Source organism: Panulirus ornatus, chromosome 11, assembly GCF_036320965.1.
Source record: "Panulirus ornatus isolate Po-2019 chromosome 11, ASM3632096v1, whole genome shotgun sequence".
In the NCBI taxonomy this organism is placed as follows: Eukaryota; Metazoa; Arthropoda; class Malacostraca; order Decapoda; family Palinuridae; genus Panulirus; species Panulirus ornatus.
Window position 1 is genome coordinate 48,025,462 of NC_092234.1, and position 18,387 is coordinate 48,043,848.

At 36.8% G+C, this 18,387-nt stretch overlaps 1 protein-coding gene across 1 annotated transcript in view; it reads left to right on the forward strand.

Annotated features, from left to right (window-relative positions):
* Nucleotides 1-18,387, forward strand: part of Rop (Syntaxin-binding protein Rop) — a 92,248-nt gene that overhangs the window by 59,442 nt on the left and 14,419 nt on the right. The window contains exons 3-8 of the mRNA XM_071666934.1: nucleotides 8,560-8,697; nucleotides 9,247-9,402; nucleotides 10,978-11,081; nucleotides 13,958-14,097; nucleotides 14,786-14,966; nucleotides 17,187-17,355. Coding sequence (XP_071523035.1) covers nucleotides 8,560-8,697; nucleotides 9,247-9,402; nucleotides 10,978-11,081; nucleotides 13,958-14,097; nucleotides 14,786-14,966; nucleotides 17,187-17,355 — 888 coding nt within the window. The remainder of the gene's footprint in view (nucleotides 1-8,559; nucleotides 8,698-9,246; nucleotides 9,403-10,977; nucleotides 11,082-13,957; nucleotides 14,098-14,785; nucleotides 14,967-17,186; nucleotides 17,356-18,387) is intronic.

Genomic DNA, 18,387 nt, shown 5'->3' on the forward strand with positions numbered 1-18,387 from the left:
GACTTAAAGGATCGAACACACCCGGTTTCTTGGGGGTATCCCATGTAACGAATATTATCATAGGACGTGGCTTTTATTTATCATTCGTGGAGCGCTCGTGACCATATCTTAATAGATTATTACCGAATAAGATTTTTTGTTTCAGTAAATAATTTGTTCTGTTGAAGTTTGTAACCATTTAATAAACCCACTTAATGCATTCTAACGTAAATGAGGAATGGGTTAGGTTAGTATAACTAAGGAAGCGTTTGGCAAAGTCGTGACTATCGTACGTCAAAGCCAACATTGTTGTACTCTTGAGCAGATTAATGATATGTGTTCCATTGCTGACGCTCGTGGCAAAGAGAAAAAAATATATATGACAGTCCAAGCTCCTGTGGCATAGTTTTCTTACAGGAATACTAGATATTCATTTTGAAATAGTTCTTACAGGAATGCTAAATATTCATTTTGAAATAAAGTATCTTTACTACATCCAGCTAAGTCTTATTAATAGGCTTGGGGAAACAGATTTTCCACTCTGGCACCTACGCACAGGTCTTCGCTTCTTTTTTTTTTAACGAAATTCTTCCACTCTTGCCACCTGCAGGTCACTACCACCCTACGAACGAAATTGTCCCCCCTACCCCCTTACCCTTACCCCCCTATGTCTCGCCTGCTTCCCATGAACGAATTCGTTCATGTAAACGAATTCGTTCCACGCTTGCCACTCGCAAGTCACCGTGTTCCGTGAACGCATTGGTCCAACTCTCTTGTGTGTCATCCGTTCAAGTTGCTGCTGCTTGGAAACGATATTGTGGCGTCGTCGCCTTGGAAATAATTATTATTATTATTATTTCCACCCATGCAACCTGTTGAGAGAGGAGGAGCAACATTATTGAATATACATGCGTCGTCTGTGAGATTAAAGATATCGGGGTGTTTTTTCTTTATGAATTTACGTAATTGGACGTCATTAACATAAGCAGTATACACAGTAACGCATGTGCAAGTGGCAGCATTTATTTTCTTTTTAAATTTTGCAGATGTGAAAGGGCAGGGGTAAGAGATATACATTGAACTTATAGACATTTAAACTTAACACCGTTATGACGTGAGATTTCAGTAGATATATTCACAGATACATGTCAGAACCGGTAAATGAGATGAGACTAACAAACACCGTTTTCCGTGACTGTAGAATTTGAAAGGCGAACGCGATACATTCGTGTTGGTTTTCAAAGTGCTGTTATGTTTTGAAAAAAAAAAATAAAAGAATCGTAGTCTATTTTTAAAGGTACTGAAGATTCAGTTTGTTTTTGCTGTAAAGAGAGATTTCAATTTGTAGTCTAATTTTTTTTTTTTTTTTTTTATCAGACGATCGATTTGCACATGTTTTGACCAGAGAACACTGCATTTACCCATGGAATAAGATTAAGAAAGCTTGACCTTGCTTTGGAACGGTTATATTTATAGTCTTAAGCTGAACAACGGTTATCTTTAGTCTTAAGTTGAACAACGGTTATCTTTAGTCTTAAGCTGAACAACGGTTATCTTTAGTCTTAAGCTGAACAACGGTTATCTTGTCTTAAGCTGAACACTTGTGTTCATCTATCTTGATAGCGATCGACATAGCACGGCCAAAACACGCCCCGGTCAAAGGCCATGTTGTGTGTGTGTGAGAGAGAGAGAGAGAGAGAGAGAGAGAGAGAGAGAGAGAGAGAGAGAGAGGAAAGATATCGTAAATGAACCAGGAGGGCTCCGCAGGTGTTGGTAGACCTACTCCTGAAGGTAGAGATTTTAAATGAAGAGGGAAATACATAATTAAGAAGAGAATTCCAAAGTTTGGTTGTTCAAGGGAGGAAGCATGTATCTTAACGGTCTGCTTTGGAGTGTGTGTGTGTGTGTGTGTGTGTGTGTGTGTGTGTGTGTGGCTTTTAGAACTATCGTTGATGCATAAGGAAGGCGAGAGATGTTTCAGTAGGTGGCTATAATTTGATTACAGTGGCTAGGCTTAAAAGTACATTAAAAAAAAAATGTCGCTCCTTTTTGCTCTTCTTAGTAAGTTTGTGTAATATATATATATATATATATATATATATATATATATATATATATATATATATATATATATATATATATATATATATTTTCCAAACTATTCGCCATTTCCCGCGTTAGCGAGGTAGCGTTAAGAACAGAGGACTGGGCCTTTGAGGGAATATCCTCACCTGGCCCCCTTCTCTGTTCCTTTTTTTTGGGGGGGGGTGGGAAATTGAAAAAAAAAGAGGGGAGGATTTCCAGTCCCCCCACTCCCTCCCCTCTTAGTCGCCTTCTACGACACACTGGGAATACGTGGGAAGTATTCTTTCTCCCCTATCCCCAGGTATATATATATATATATATATATATATATATATATATATATATATATATATATACTATAAGCGCCATATTCTTGATTTGAATGTAGCTACGGAATTTTTCCCTCTGATGATCATAGTGTGTGAGAGATGGATGTTATTATATCCTCGACTGCAAATGTTACAGTTTATAATATAATATATAAACCTTGTTGTGAGCGAGAGGGAAGTGCATTCTGGCTTACCGCTGACATTTCATGGGAAGGAACTTTAGCTTTTGGGTTTGCGTTACTTTTTTTTGAGATACTAACATGGAACGATTTTGTTGTTCATCCTTCCGACAGATTACTGCTGTAAAGAAATAGATGAAAGAATTTTTAAGGAAGAAAAAATGTAGGTTGTATGACAACGTTTAAATTCAAAGACGGGAGGTGTACTTTTTTTAAAACAATTTGAATTTTCCCTGCGTAGGAAGGGGGCGCGTGTGATGTAATGTGTCCTTCAGCCACACAAGCGTTTGTATTAGTTCACAGAATGGAGGGGAGGGTAAGGGGGGAAGGGTAAGCCCATTCAACTAGAGCACTGCTGAACCAAAGAGGGAGACTCTCGAAAGTGTCATGTTGACTAAGTTGTTCGTCAGGTAGTTTGAGCGTTGGGTTGTTGTCATGGGTAGATGTTTACATCTCGCATGAAATTCGTGACTGAATGAATGGTGACGCTATTTATTATTATTTTTTTATTATTGTTATTATTATTATTATTATTATTATTATTATTATCAGTAGTAGTAGTAGTAGTAATAGTATTTGATCCAGTTGTATTTTAAGCACTTTGAGTTTTTACAAGTTACATTATCAGGCTCGTTGACTTCTTGAAGTAAAAGCAGTATTACCGTCATCACGTCAAGCTCAGCCAATTACATATATCCCTCTCCGCAAATGTAATTCCTGTAAGGGTCGGCAAAATAGGTCCCGGACGGAGCAATTTTCCTTGAGTTAAACCCTCACAGGCTCTTGTGACCGAGTTTGATGGCTTTACCATGGGTACAACAAACAAGGGATAACAAGGTATGACCCTCTGTAATTGGATCGACAGGCATGGGAGGGGTCCCTGTTACCACTGTAATCCAAAAGATGTAGTAAGTACAGAATTTTTGAATTGCTTGTAACCATGAGAAGTGCTGTGAACGGTACAGTGGTAAGATTGAAATGGACCAACGTAAGGTATACGTGATTGAAATGGACCAACGTAAGGTATACGTGATTGAAATGGACCAACGTAAGGTATACGGGATTGAAATGGAGCAACGTAAGGTATACGTGATTGAAATGGACCAACGTAAGGTATACGGGGTTGAAACGGACCAACGTAAGGTATACGTGATAATATCGCTGATAATTCTGTTGTAGATGTTGTAATATCTGAATAACAACGTTGTAGAATACGCCTGAGAAACACAAAAACGGTCGTAAATATAGCCGAAAAACGGATCGCAAACGATCGTATCGAATTACGTAACGCAACTGAAAAGGCAACGAAAACGGTCGTAATGACCTTTTTAAATAAGAGTTCGTAACATCTCACAGACGAACCCCAAACGGTCGAACAGTAACAGTAAAAACATGACAGACGGAGCACAAGCGATCCATACCGACTTAAAACAGCGACAGACGCAACACAGGCGATCCATACCGACTTAAAACAGCGACAGACGCCACACAAAACGATCGTCAGCGGCTGTCAAAGCGGACACGCACCCACGGTTGCAACACGAGCACACTGCTCGATCCTTGACCGAGTAAGCCCATGTCGTGTCTGGTAACGATTTCTCGGGTATTTTGACGGATGTTTGGAGGTGGGTGGGAGGGGAAAAGTTGTGCTGACGTCAGTAGGGGGGGGGGGGGATAATATCGGATTCAGAGAACGAAGCTTAAATTAGACTCAGAGCGCGGCGTCTGCAGAATTAGATTGTTTGCGGATTATATATATATATATATATATATATATATATATATATATATATATATATATATATATATATAAATATATATGAAAAGTATCACAATTTTGCGCGTGATGAAGATGTTCCTTGGGAACTTTTCGTGTTTCATTTTCCCCGTGGACTCATAGGAATATATATATATATATATATATATATATATATATATATATATATATATATATATATATATATGGGGATATCGGGATTTTCCACCATATCATGTGTTTATATATTTCTTTTACTTGATACTGCTTATACGAATTTTGGTTCTTGTAGTATGGTTTGGCCTTCAAAACATTTTGTTTTATGGTTTTGCCCAATAAACAATGGACTTTCCGTATCTTTGTATATGTAGTATGTAAGTATGGGTATAATTGTAGTGATTTGTTACTTGTGAAGTTAGACGTGGAATGAAGAAAGTACAGGAGATACAGAGTTTGTCAACTGATACTTGGAAATAAACACCTTATGGTTGTGGTAGAATGGGTTTGGGAAAAGAATGACTCTACACGTTAGTGGTAGCTTAAGAATTTATTATTATTATTATTGTTATTATTATTTATTATTATTATTTTTATTATTATTATTATTATTTTTATTATTATTATTATTGTTATTATTGCAGCGATAATGAGAATAGATCATGGGGGAGACATGAATTGGAGCATTTTATTTTATTGACGGTATTGAATAAGGTTTAGGGAGACATAAATTGGAGCATTTTATTTTGTTGACGGTATTGAATAAGGTTTATATATTGGCGAGGATTATGAAAGCATGCCATTTACGGTACGACAGAACCCTGAGGTATATCTCAAAGTAGCGGAAATACAGCACAACTCCACTGTTTATGACATCCAAGTGGCCTTATGTTCAGGTGAGCTGATAGAACAACGCTTAATATGAATTTATAAAAGCTTAATAGCTCAATGCTTTCAGACCAGATCAGTCTTTCAGACATTGACATTGATCACAGTGACGCTGCGCACTTTTTCATTTTCTTGAACTGAAAGAACATTTGAGAATAAACAACCAAGAAACGAGTTGATCAAGGCCATTACAAGAAGAATTTTAAAGCGTGGAGGGAACGCATTTGTAAGCGGTAAGCGCTAAAAACGGCACTTTTGTGATGTAAAAATTCTCGTGTTTTAGTGCACATGCTTTTACGCCCAAATTATCAGATAAGAATAACCTAGTGTATAATATCCTGCCTGCATTGTTTATATAACTCTTTGAGTGATGTGATACTATGGTGTTCGTAGATCCGTTAACTGCAGGTCGGTGCATAAATCCATAGACAAAATATAATCTCGGTCACTGTTTTTCTCGCCCCACCCCCAATTTTTTTTTTTCTTTATTAACACTACGTAGGTTGATGGTGAGGTGAAAGCATAGCATAGCAGAGATTAACATGGCCCCTTGATCGATGATAACACAAGAGTTACATAGCATACATACAGCAACAGGCTTAGCTAAGGGGTCGTATAGCTAGTAGGTCTTTTTTTGTGTTGAGTGAAAAGAAAAACATGTGTGAACTTCATTATCTACCAAGCCGGAAATTATGTCAGGCCCAGGGGCTTTGAGGCAAAACGTTTATCTTCTAATCTTAAAATGTCGTTGTCAACAACCATTTGAGAATGAAATGACTATACGTTGTTTGATTGAAGTTTCTCTTTTCTCCAGTTATATAATTACTGAGATGACGATTGTTGGTTTCATTATAAAAGTACTTTTTTTTACTTTTCTAAAGTTGTACATAGGTTTAGGTTTTCTAGGCATCGCTTTTGGAATTCATGTGTCACTCTGTAACGCACAGTAGCGTTCCTAGTAATGATTACAGGTTATAATAGTGGCAGCAACACACCATAACTCGTATTTCTTCATTGTTAATCGAAATGTATTTTCTAAATACATTTTCGGCGAGGTCTGTCTTTTTCAGCATCTGGTGCCCAACAGCCAGAGGGACCATAAGTTATCCTTCTAAACGAACACGACACAAAAACGACGGCTCGCTGCCTTAGAAACCACGGCGGCTCCTCCCAGACACACTACGGTCGATCACTGCCTGACACATCAGAACGGCTCGCTGCCTTAGAAACCACGGCGGGTCCTCCCTGACACACTACGGTGGATCACTGCCTGAAACTTGCGCCCCCATCTTAAGCTATTTAATCCTACTCCTTGTCTCAGTATTCCACAACGTAATATTTTTAATTAGGTATGGGCGGTGATTGACTTAGAGGGTATGTATGTATGTACGGACTTGAAGTTATAGATCATGGAACGAAATATTTTTTTATCATTGTTCTCATCATTTAGTCTTAAGTTATATCGACCATATAAACGAAGAGGCAATGTGGCTGGTATTCACCAAGTTATTACGATATATTTTGATGACTTGGGCAATAAAGTAAGTACACCAAGACAGAAAAACGACTTGGGAGGCACTTACGCATAGGTATCCTACATTGTTACCATGGTGCCATTTTTAGCGCTTACCTCTCTGTGTTCTGAGTCTACGTTCCATCCACGTCTACGTTTCCTGTTCTTCTTGGTTAGATTTTGGCCTTGATGACTGGTTTCTTGGTTTTTTACTGGTCTTATATATGTTCGGTGATTTCGTGAAAATGAAATAGTGCGTAGTGGGAATATGTCGATGTTTGGCAGACCGAGCAGCGCTATGGAGAAATATTTATTTATTTATTTATTTATTTATTTATTTTATTTTTGCTAGGAGTCGTATCCTTCTACAGCGAACATTGCTCTGTCTGTTCATGTGAACAAAATAGACGATTTGGATGGCACAGCCGATTTTATTATATGTCGGCTCCACTTTATTTTTTTCAGATCCGCTGATTTACTGTATTTTTATTTATGGAAAAAAATGTGATTCTCAGTCGCCATTTTTTTTGCACAGCGACATGTAAATAGCTATCATAACTTGAACGTATCAAAAGAATTTTGGGTGGTTAGGGAAGTTCAGCGATGTTCTGGGTTAACCTCATATTTTTTTTTTTTTTTTTACTGATATTCTTAATTCTTATGACCGTCGCCTTAATTAATCATGTAGCATAAGATATGATTTTCTAGATCAAGTCACATCACTACTGTTTTCTGAACTCTGCCGCTGCAAAGCAAAATCATTCAGTATCCAGAGGCATTAAAGCTGTTTAGGTATAGTAATACTCCACCTGAGTTTGGTTGTAAAACCCCAGACAGACTTATACCACGGGTATGAGTTTGATATTCTGCGTATGTTTAAGAGATGGAGTGTGGAGCAGTAACTGAGATGTGCATGTAAAAGTATGGACGTGGGTGTATTAGCATACTTAATTGATTAGATATTGACATTTTGAATAGATGAAATGGATTTTTTTTATTTTGATGTGGAGAGTGTGTGTCTGTTAATGTATTAGGCTGTAAAAATGGACAGCAAGTGTTATAACACTTGAATTCGTTGGCACAAGAACAAGCTGATGAGAAGGAGCAGTCATGTAATTGAACCCTAGATTAATCATTTGGAGGCAGACAGACGAATGTCCAAACATTTTGTAGGCAGAGGAACCTTCAAAATTTTGAAGCATGGCAGACGAAACTTCTAAAATAGGACAGCCTCTCGATTATAATGTTGGTGGACAGACCTTCAAACCTTGATGTAGGTTGGTAAATCCTCAAAACTTGATGTAGCTAGACGAACCTGCAAAACTACATTCAGCACTCATGGGCTATCAGAATTTAATGCAAGATACATATGGTATGGGTGTCATGACTTGCAAGTGAAAACAGGGAAATGTGAAACCCCTGAGAGTTTTTAACTCCAAATACGATTGTCAGTTATGGTGTGCAGATATTGACACGAGACCTTTTGAGGGAGTGATCACAATGACACCAGAAATAATATACGTTTCTTTGATGAAACATACGAGTATTGATGAAACAGAAACTTCGTATTAGCTTCTTTTTATTATGGGGATGGATGTGGCAACTTGAATATGGTAACGTGGACATGGGTGTGTATGTGGTGATGCTAACTCGCGGCAAGGGATAGTAACATATATACCCCTGGTACCCTTTAATAGGGAAATGGATGGGTTCCTTTTTGAGTGGGAAGGCCCTCAATTATGCTGTACTTCCCTCTGTTGACAGAGTATAGGTATCTAAAGAAGTTAGAAATAAAATTATAAATTTTTTCTGATATAATTCTTTTTTTTTCAGAGATTATGAATGAGGTGATACAATCGAAGAAAAAATCGGCGAACACAGATTGGCGTGTGCTCGTGGTGGACCAGCTTGCCATGAGAATGGTGTCGACATGCCTAAAGATGCATGAAATCTCAGCTGAGGGCATCACAAGTAAGTATTATTATTTTATTTTCAGACATGGGAGTATCTGTGTAGGGAACTTCTGATCCATGTACCCTTAAGGGTTATGTGGTGTCTTTGTAGGCTTAAAGTTGTAGACGGCCTGAATCTCTCGGAATCAAAATGATAGGAAAACTTTATACTTAGGAGAGGTATGTGTGAGAGCTTGAAACTTTCTCCTCCAATAAAACATTCTCTTTTTGAAGTCCTAACTGTCATAATGGGTTACTTACGCTAGGTTTTTGGACAACATCCTACAATTTTTCTCTCTCAGAGGAACATTAACCAGTATCCGTAAATGGGATGTGGTTTGTCTCATTAAAAGAAATTCTAGCTCTATATTCTTAAACATTCATGTCCTAAATGTTACTTATGAGGACATCTTTTTATGCTGTCTGCAGTATAAATGATGCTCTTGCATGGTATTCATTAGATATCTGTGAATTGGTGTTGTTTGGTCACTTATGTAATGCCTTGTTTAATAAAGAAATGTTTATAGTTGTTGTTATTTTTAGTAACTTTTATTGTTTGTTCTTACAGTTGTGGAGGACATCAACAAGAGCCGAGAGCCACTTCCAGCTTTAGAAGCTGTCTACCTCATCCAGCCCACTAAACTCTCTATAAGCAGTCTAGAGCAGGACTTCATCACTATCAATAAAGCCAAATATAAAGCCTGTCATGTATATTTTACAGAAAGTAAGTATATAATGTAAGTCTATGTGGAAATGTTATGTTACTATTAATGAGTGTTGTGAAGTGGCTTCAGCTTCTCTCATATATTAAAATCATATTAAGTTGACAGTTTTACAAATGTTTAGAGCATTACTGGGTAGTTTTGAAAATGTTAAGACAGATGACATCCAAAACATATGGGAAGGCTCCAGATATCGCTTGGTTGTAAAAGAGTTTGTACACATGACAATGAGAGTGGATGCTACTTTGTTGATGTGAGGACAGCAAACAAGTATGACAAAGAAAAAAATTTGATGAGATCAGTGGACATCAGCATAAAGGGACACTAGAAAAAAATTTGATGAGATCAGTGGACATCAGCATAGAGGGACACTAATGTTACACTGGAAAGACAGAAAGAATTATGTGTAAAACAGTGTTAGTATGTTAAAGTTTTTTGAATACGCAAATATAATTGTTTGGAAGAGTTGATTCATAAACTATTGAATGATAGACCAGTAAATGGCATGATAGTTTGAAGTTGGTGGGTAAATTTGTGTGCTCTGTTTTTAGGAAGTGAGGTTTTGTTGGATTACAGGGGAAAATTAGAGTTTAGCATATAAGGAAAAAGATTTGAAATGTTTGAGAGTTTTGTTGAATGGGAAAAATGTAAGCTTAGTGTGTGCAAGAAGCTTGCACAATGGAGTGTCTCTCACCTCTGATATATGTTTAAAAAACTGTTGTTTTTGTAGGTCCTTATAGTTAAGTTTGAATTTGAAGAGGTAAAGAATAATATTAAGAACAAGGTAAATGGTGTGAAGAAATCATTTGACATATATGCTTATATGTGTGCTGTCAATGGATTGAACTAGGGCATGAGAAACGTCTAGGGTAAACCATGGAAATGTCTGTGGGGCCTGGATGCGGATAGGGACTTGTGGTTTCGGTGCATTACACATGACAGCTAGAGACTGAGTGTGAGTGAATGTGACTGTTTTGTCTCTTTTCTTGGCACTACCTTGCTGATGCAGGGGGTGATGATGCTGTTGCTTGTGGAGCGGGGTAGCACCGGGAATGGATGAAGGCAAATGAGTATGAATATGTACATGTGTATATATTTATATGGCTGTGTATGTGTATGTATATGTGTGTGTCTATATATGTATGCCTCTAAAGATAATCTAGCCATGTGGTGTGTGTAGCATATGAGAATTTTTTGAAGATGATATGTGGTAGCATGTTTAATGGTTTTAAGATAAGGTAGACCATAAGTGTAATGGATTAAAACTGTTGGTGATTGAATAGAGTTTAGATGTTTCAGATAATATGAAAGCAATATTTGCGATTGTGCAGTGTTGTAAACAGTTTGTATGTGAGGTTAGAGATGTGAATTGAGACATTAGTTTCACTTGACTTATCAGCTGCGTGAACTGAAAGAAAAGTTGGAGGCATCTATACTACCAAATAAGACTTTATTTCAACACACCAGACATAAGGATATGTATGGATAAATTTAGTGGCTGTATGCTGTATTAATGTACCTTTTGAGCTAAAGAACAGAACATGTAATTTAAACTAATTCCCTCTTTTATATTACAGCTTGTCCAAATGAGTGTTTTAATGAGATATGTAAGCAACATGTCGCCAAGTACATCAAGACACTAAAGGAAATCAACATTGCCTTTTTGCCTTACGAAAGTCAGGTATTTACTCAAACCAGGGTCTTATTTTGGTGTTGATTATGATAGATAATCTTATAGAGCATTGGTTTTCAAGCATGTGCATGTAAAATTCTGTGTAAAACCAAAAACAATCAGAAAGTGATTATCATAAACGTTTACACTAAAAGTAGTGCTCCTTTTTTTCTTCTTCTTCTTCTTTCTGTACTTGGAATAAGTAAAAAACCTGTCTTTTAAGTAGTGCCAGGTTATAGTTAATGGGAAAGGCATGAGAGGGTAGAGAGTTACAAAGCTTTAAGGTATATGGTAAGAAACAGTTTTGGAAACAGTTATCATGTAATGCAACAGCTTCTCAAGTATTGTGTGGTATAGCTAATGGTGGTGGCTTACAAGCAGCCACACCTTATGAGGAAAACCTTAGTAATACCCGTAAAAGATGGAAAGTGAATGAATATTGTGGCACAGGGCATGTGGGTCGAGTTTTGAAGTTAGCCTAGGAGAGTTGATAGGTGGGACCCCTTTTAACTCAACTCTGTCATGTAAGGTTGCAGAGTTAGAACCATCCCAGATGTGAGAGCAGTACTCCATACAAGGGCAGATCAGTCCTTTGTATGAATTTAGTAACTGTTCAGAAGAAAAGAAAGTTCAACATCTTCACATGACTCCCAGTTTCTTAGAGGCAGACTTGGCTATTTCTGTAATGTGAGGCTTCCAAGATAGTGTGGATGTTACTGTAATACCATATATGTTCATTGAATCAAGAGGTGGAATTACAGATCCATCAAAGGAGAGAGAAAAGTTTAGAGGAATTTTCAGTACAGAGATGGGCAGAAACTGGGTCTTGGATGCATTACACTTAACCAGATTTCATCTGCCCCTGATATATCCCCTACAAGTATGAGTGTAAAACTGCACTTAATATTACTGAAATTCACTTGCCACCTCTGAGCTCAGTCCACCAATTTGACTGGTGTGAATTTGAGCTGCAAACCTTCATTTTCAGTGGTATGTTTATTCTCCAGCATATTATTAGCTGCAAATTTCAGTATCTTAAAATGCATCCCATTATCAGTGTATGAGAGAGAGAATCAGTCCCAAGTTTGATCCCTGTAGAACATTGTCTGTTATGTCTAACCAATCTGAGGCTTGACCATCAATCACTACTCTTTGCTTACAGCCGTTCAGCCAATATCCTAACCATTTAATGAAAACCCCTAGCTATAGCATGAGACTTAACCTTTGGAAATAACTTTTGTTGAGAGAATGATGAGAATACATCATCGAACTGTCAAGGTGATTCCCGGCCATAGAAGGAAATCCAATGATAGCCAACTAAACGACAGTTATTTTTTAGCTTAAAAAAGAGAAGGTTAAGAGGCAGTTGTATTCAAAATTATCAAAGGCTTTGATAAACTTGATTAAAGCAGCTACTTCAGTCATGATCCATCAAATATTCTCAATAAAGATGCAAACATTGTAACTTGCATTAGGCCAAGTCCTTTTTCTTCTGTAGGATTATTCAAACATTGATTGATTTACCAAATAGTGGTTGAAAATAGTACTATAGAAACATTTAAGAATAGACTTAATGAGTATTTTGCTTCAGGTTCACGACTAACATTATTTGTCCCCCCTTAGGTACATGAAACGATTTTATATCTTCTGCTCTCACCACACTAATCTATGAATTTCTGAGATTGTTTACTATCGCAAACAGCCCTGAAAGAACCCATTGGTCTATTGGTGTTTGGATTCCTTTGTATTCCTTTTTTTTTTTTTCATTGACCATCTAATAACTGATGGACAGTTTTGTCTTAGCAGACTGTAGTTTCCTTATTGTGCATGCATTGATATGTCATTTGACAAAAAGTGTAGTGCTTCTGTTTTTAAGGAAGAGTGAGCAAAGAATATGCCTTTCTTTACACCAGTTCCCATGAGTTAGCTTGCTCAGGTTATGTTGTGAATCCTGCTTGGTTAATTGATTAGAAAAGATATATCTTAGTTCATATAATCTGTGCATGGGAAATTATTGATGTGTGATTGCTTGGTTCATTATAGTATGGTCTTTGGGTCAACCATATCTTTGTTTTCCAAATTATTGCCAAGGTAACATAGATTGTGATATTTCAGCAGACTAAATTTATCAGGGCTTTGAGAAGAGCCTATTTAAAATCATGTGTCATTTTCCTATCCAACATGTACTTCCTGATATATAATTTGCTGATATACTACAATATTTTACTCCTTGGCCTTCCCATATTGTTAGAACTTGAGTCACATCCTTATAATTTTCATTTTGATGTGCTTCCAGTTGTGCTCATCTTGGTTAAAAGTTGAAATAGTGAGTTAGAATGAAATACAGCATGGATTAAGTGGATCCCTTTAGATTTTTGTAGACCCAGTTCCCGAAGTAGGAAAGGCTTTAGAAAGGGGAAATAAAAAGAATGAGAATTCCATAGCTTTGCTTCAGGAGGAAAAGAGGAGGGGTCATAATGATTAGTCTTGGTGTAACTAGTATATATATACAGAAGATGTGGAAAGTAGCAGCTTGGTGCATGCTGCAGATCCAGCTCTAAGGTGCTGGGACACACATACACACACAGCTCATAAGAAGTGTAGCTTAAATAACATTAGCATATAGCATCAAATTTCACAATGCATTTATTTAAAGCCACCATATTTCTTGCTTCAGTATTTTAAAAGAATTCAGTGTGCCCCATTGTTATCTATTTTGATGATTTGATTATGCCCATTTATATGTGAGACATATGCAGGATTGAACCTACATATTATGGCTTGAAAATGTATAAAACAATATCATTTTACTTTTGTGCTCTAGACTTAACTTGCCACTAACAATTTGCAGTTTTAATTAAATTATTTTTATTTTTCATCAACAGGTCTTTTCATTGGACTTTCCAAAGGCATTCCCATCATATTACAGCCCATCACAAGCCCAGAGTCGACAGATTTCATTAGAACGAATGGCTGAACAGATTGCAACAGTCTGTGCTACCCTTGGCGAGTACCCAGCTGTCAGGTAAGAAAATTTTTATTACTGTACATACAGTACTGAGGTGAAGGAATGAGGGTTATGGATGTAGATGACTTACAATATATGTAAAGAACTGCGTCATTATTTCATAGATACTTTATGTCACTGTATATACAGCGATTTGTTTGAAAGAATTGAAGTTCACAAGTTTTTGAAGAGTTTTTCTTGAGAGACGTATCTTTTTTATTTGAATATTTATTTTTGGTTGTGATAAAAACTTTAAGGCTTTAGCCACATATGAAATATCATTTATAAGTCCAGGCCTTAATAGGAAAGGAGAAAAAAGTACATTATATAGGCTTTTGATTAGAAGGAAGCCTTTTTTAAAAGGGATAGGTTCTAGCTGTTAGGAAACATTTGTGAAATATAATGAGTAGAGGGAGTGTAAGAAAATGTATGATAATAGGAAATATGAAAAAAGTTAGTCATGTTGTGCATGTAGGTAGATGTTAACGTTAGTATGCTATCTTTGTGTGAATGAGACAGTAGTGAGGGTGGGTGTAAATGGTTCTGGGCACCATTTGTATAATACATTATATCTAACCAGTCAGCTACTATATTGATTTGGGTAAGAGTTGTGAACCTCTGTTCTCATCTGTTATGTTTATGTAGGTAGGTAAATCAGTGTAATTGGACATTCATAAAAATTGGAACAACTTACTTTTGGTGACAGGTATCGTGCAGACTTTGAACGAAATGTGGAACTTGCTCAGTTGGTGCAGCAGAAGTTAGATGGTTACAAGGCAGATGAGCCTTCCATGGGTGAGGGGCCAGAGAAGGCACGCTCCCAGCTGCTTATTCTTGACCGTGGATTTGACTGCACCTCTCCATTGCTGCATGAACTTACCTTACAGGTAAGTTGTTACACTGCAGGTTCTTTTATTCTCTCTCCTTATTGATAGCTCCTTGCACATGAAATAGATGGTGAATGTTGAGTCTTCATAATCATAGTTATTATCAAGTATACCCAGTTAAACAGGTGTCAGAATCCTCTACAAACATTTGAAACTTTGCTGAGATATTCTCCAGTTAGATTTGGTTATCATCTTGGCATATGGCAATAACTTGTGTAATGAGAATGATATTTTTTGAAATGTTGAAGGTATGAATGTAAAGTGAGCGACATAAATCTTGCACCCTGTTCATGAGGCTTAACCAAGATAGTGACTGATTTTAACAATTGATGATTTTGGAATTGGTTTTGAGAACTTCATTGGCAGCCTTAATTGGTTTTATTAATATTAATGATAGACTTTAGAAACAGTAGATGTGTGTTTGCTTTTATTATTGGAAGACTAAGAGGTGTTGTTAGTGACATTGATAAACTTTTACTGATAGGGCAGCAGTTTTGAAAGTAGCACTAGGTGAATGTGTCGTTACAGTTTTGGTTATGTTGTAGGAAGTAGCATAGCAGTGGTGGAACGACATTAAACAAAGCTTTGAACATGATTTGTGAAATAAAATTGGTAACAGAGCTAACATATGTTTTGTGAGGGTTGTTACTATTGCTTGCAGCAGCAGTTATCATTGTAGTTTTGACGTACATGATAAGTTTATGAACATCTGAGGTAGGTCTTGTGAAGTTACTGATGCTTGTAAAGATGACAGTTCAGTGATAAACAGTATGTTGTATGATCATTACAGTTTTGATAATGATGCTCATAATAGTATTGGCAGTGTTGTCAGCAATGTTAGTAAAGGTATTTTTAATGTCACAATATTGGCTTCAGTTTTCAGAGATCTTAGCGACAGTTTTGGCAGTAATGATGACTGAGTTGTTTGGAACTAGAAGATTTGGCACTAGTGAGGGGAGAGATGTTAGGAGCTAGTGGTTTTGTCTGTAGTGGTGGTGGAGATGTTAGGACCTAGTGGTTTTGGCTGAAGTGATGGCAAAGATGTTAGGAACTAATAGTTTTGGCTGTAGTGATGGCAGAGATGCTTATTACTAGTGGTTTTGGCAGTAGAGATGGCAGAAATGTTAAGAACTAATGGTTTTGGCAGTAATAAGGGCAGAGATGTTAGGATCAAGTGGTTTTGGCTGTAATGATGGCAGAGATGCGAGGAACTAGTGGTTTTGTCTGTAGTGTTGGCAGAGATGCTAGGAAGTAGTGGCTTTGGCTGTAGTGGTGGCACAGATGTTAGGAGTGAGAGATTTTGGCTGCAACAACAGTAGAGATGTTAGGAACTAGTGGGTTTGACTGCAGTGATGGGAGAAATGTTACGAATTAGTGGTTTTGGCTGTAGTGATAGTAGAAATGTTAGGAACTAGTGGTTTTGACAGTAGGTGAGGACAAGATTTTAGGAACTAGTGGTTTTGGCAGTAATAAGGGCAAGATGTTGGCAAAAGTAGTAGCAGAAAGTTGAAGATGTTGCCTCAGGTTGTGCAGAAGCACATTAGAAGGGCCTTGGTAAAAGGGGCTTAGAAATCATATCACATGTACTTAAATTAGAAGTTTTGCATTAGGTAAGGTAGCATCCTGTTTCCATTGTCCACTTTGAAAATGGCATCTATTGAGTTTACCTTGTAACTTTTCCCTATAAAACTTCCATCACAGAAACTTTGTTGTACCACATTCTATAGTACCTCAAAAGTGTATGGTTATGTCACTAAGTAAATATTGATGAAAAAGAAACAATTTAACTATTTCCATAAGTAAAATTTCAGATTGGGGTGAGATTTTTTAAGATTGTTAACACCAGCTGATGGAGAATTTGATGGTGTATCCAGTGTACTGAATGTACAGATAGTTAATTTGATATGGTATAGGTATTTTTGAGAGAGAATAGGCTTGTCAAGGATCTGCTTGAGTGTACAGCGGGAATAGTTCTGCTAATTGCTGTTAAGAACATCCAGTTTCGTAAAGAACCATGTCATTTGTGTGGTTGTTCCTCTGTGACATGGTTATATAAATTGCATTAATTTGATTTCAGTTTAGTAAGAATATTTCTCTGAATAAAGAACACATGTCATGTATGATATAATTTTTTTGTTTTTGTTGTATTCCATGTACAGAGTTGTTTCTGTAATATTTCATAAGATATTTCATAAGATGCTAATGCAATTGATTTTTTAGGCAATGGCTTATGATCTTCTGGACATTGAGAATGATGTTTACAAGTACGAGGCAACCCAGGGTGAGAGTGAGAAGGAGGTGCTTTTGGATGAAAATGATGACCTGTGGGTGGAACTTCGCCACCAGCATATTGCTGTTGTCTCACAGATCATTACCAAGAAAACAAAGGGTGTGTATCATATACTGGGATCACAGAATACCAAATTTATAATCAAGAGTCCTTTCAAATATATTGTTTTGTATGGGGCATTGAATTTATGAATGGATATTTGTAACCACAGTGAATGTCAAGTTGATTGAAAAAAGGGTTTTTCATGCTAGTGTTGGCAGAAGTGCATAGAAAAGCCATAGATAAATTACTTCAGATATAGAATAAGAACTATTAAGGTGTTTTAAAAGGTGAAAAACTTAATCAGATTTTGAAAATGTTAGGACTGGCTGCATCTCCACACTAAGAACAGTGGTTGATATAAAAGATATGAAATAAAAGCAAATGCTCAGGTTTCTGCACCTTGAAATGCTACAAAAGTGACCACTGTGAAATGATATAGTGGCATACAAGGGAAGACTTAAGTGTCTGGGTCAAAGATCAGATTGAATTTAGAATGCTGGTACACACCATGATAATTCTAATAAGTTTTGAAAGTAATTTAATTGTTTGTATTTTTAGGCCCTATATTAAGTAATTTTGTTGGTATTGTTTCAAAACATCGTCAGTTTATGTCAAGTGTGTTTATAAACTAGATCTTTCTTATATTTATTTTTTATCATGTCTTTGGGGGGAATCTTTTTCTACAGGAACATATCTCTAGTTATGGAAAGGTTGTCCATGGGAAAATGTTTTTTTTCTGGCTGGAATTCTGCTTAGCAGTCAACATATCAGGAACACGTGTGTCCCATTTTTCTAGGGACAGGTATACAGTGCTCAGGGACATTTAGAAATGAGGTGTATAGATAAGACTTTATTTGAAAGTGATGTGGTTGACTGATGACCAAGAACCATTTGTTTTGTGAGTGATGATGTTTTGATTGTTGGTGTGAATGTTGGAGAAATGTGAATTTTGCAATATTTAATCAGTATCTGAAAGTCGTGGTGACCTGATAGGAGCAAACGAAGGTGTAAAGAGATTATTGTAGAATGTTGATAAAAAAAAGAAGTTTTTGTTTTAAAGTACAGGGACTTAGAATGTTAGAATGCCAC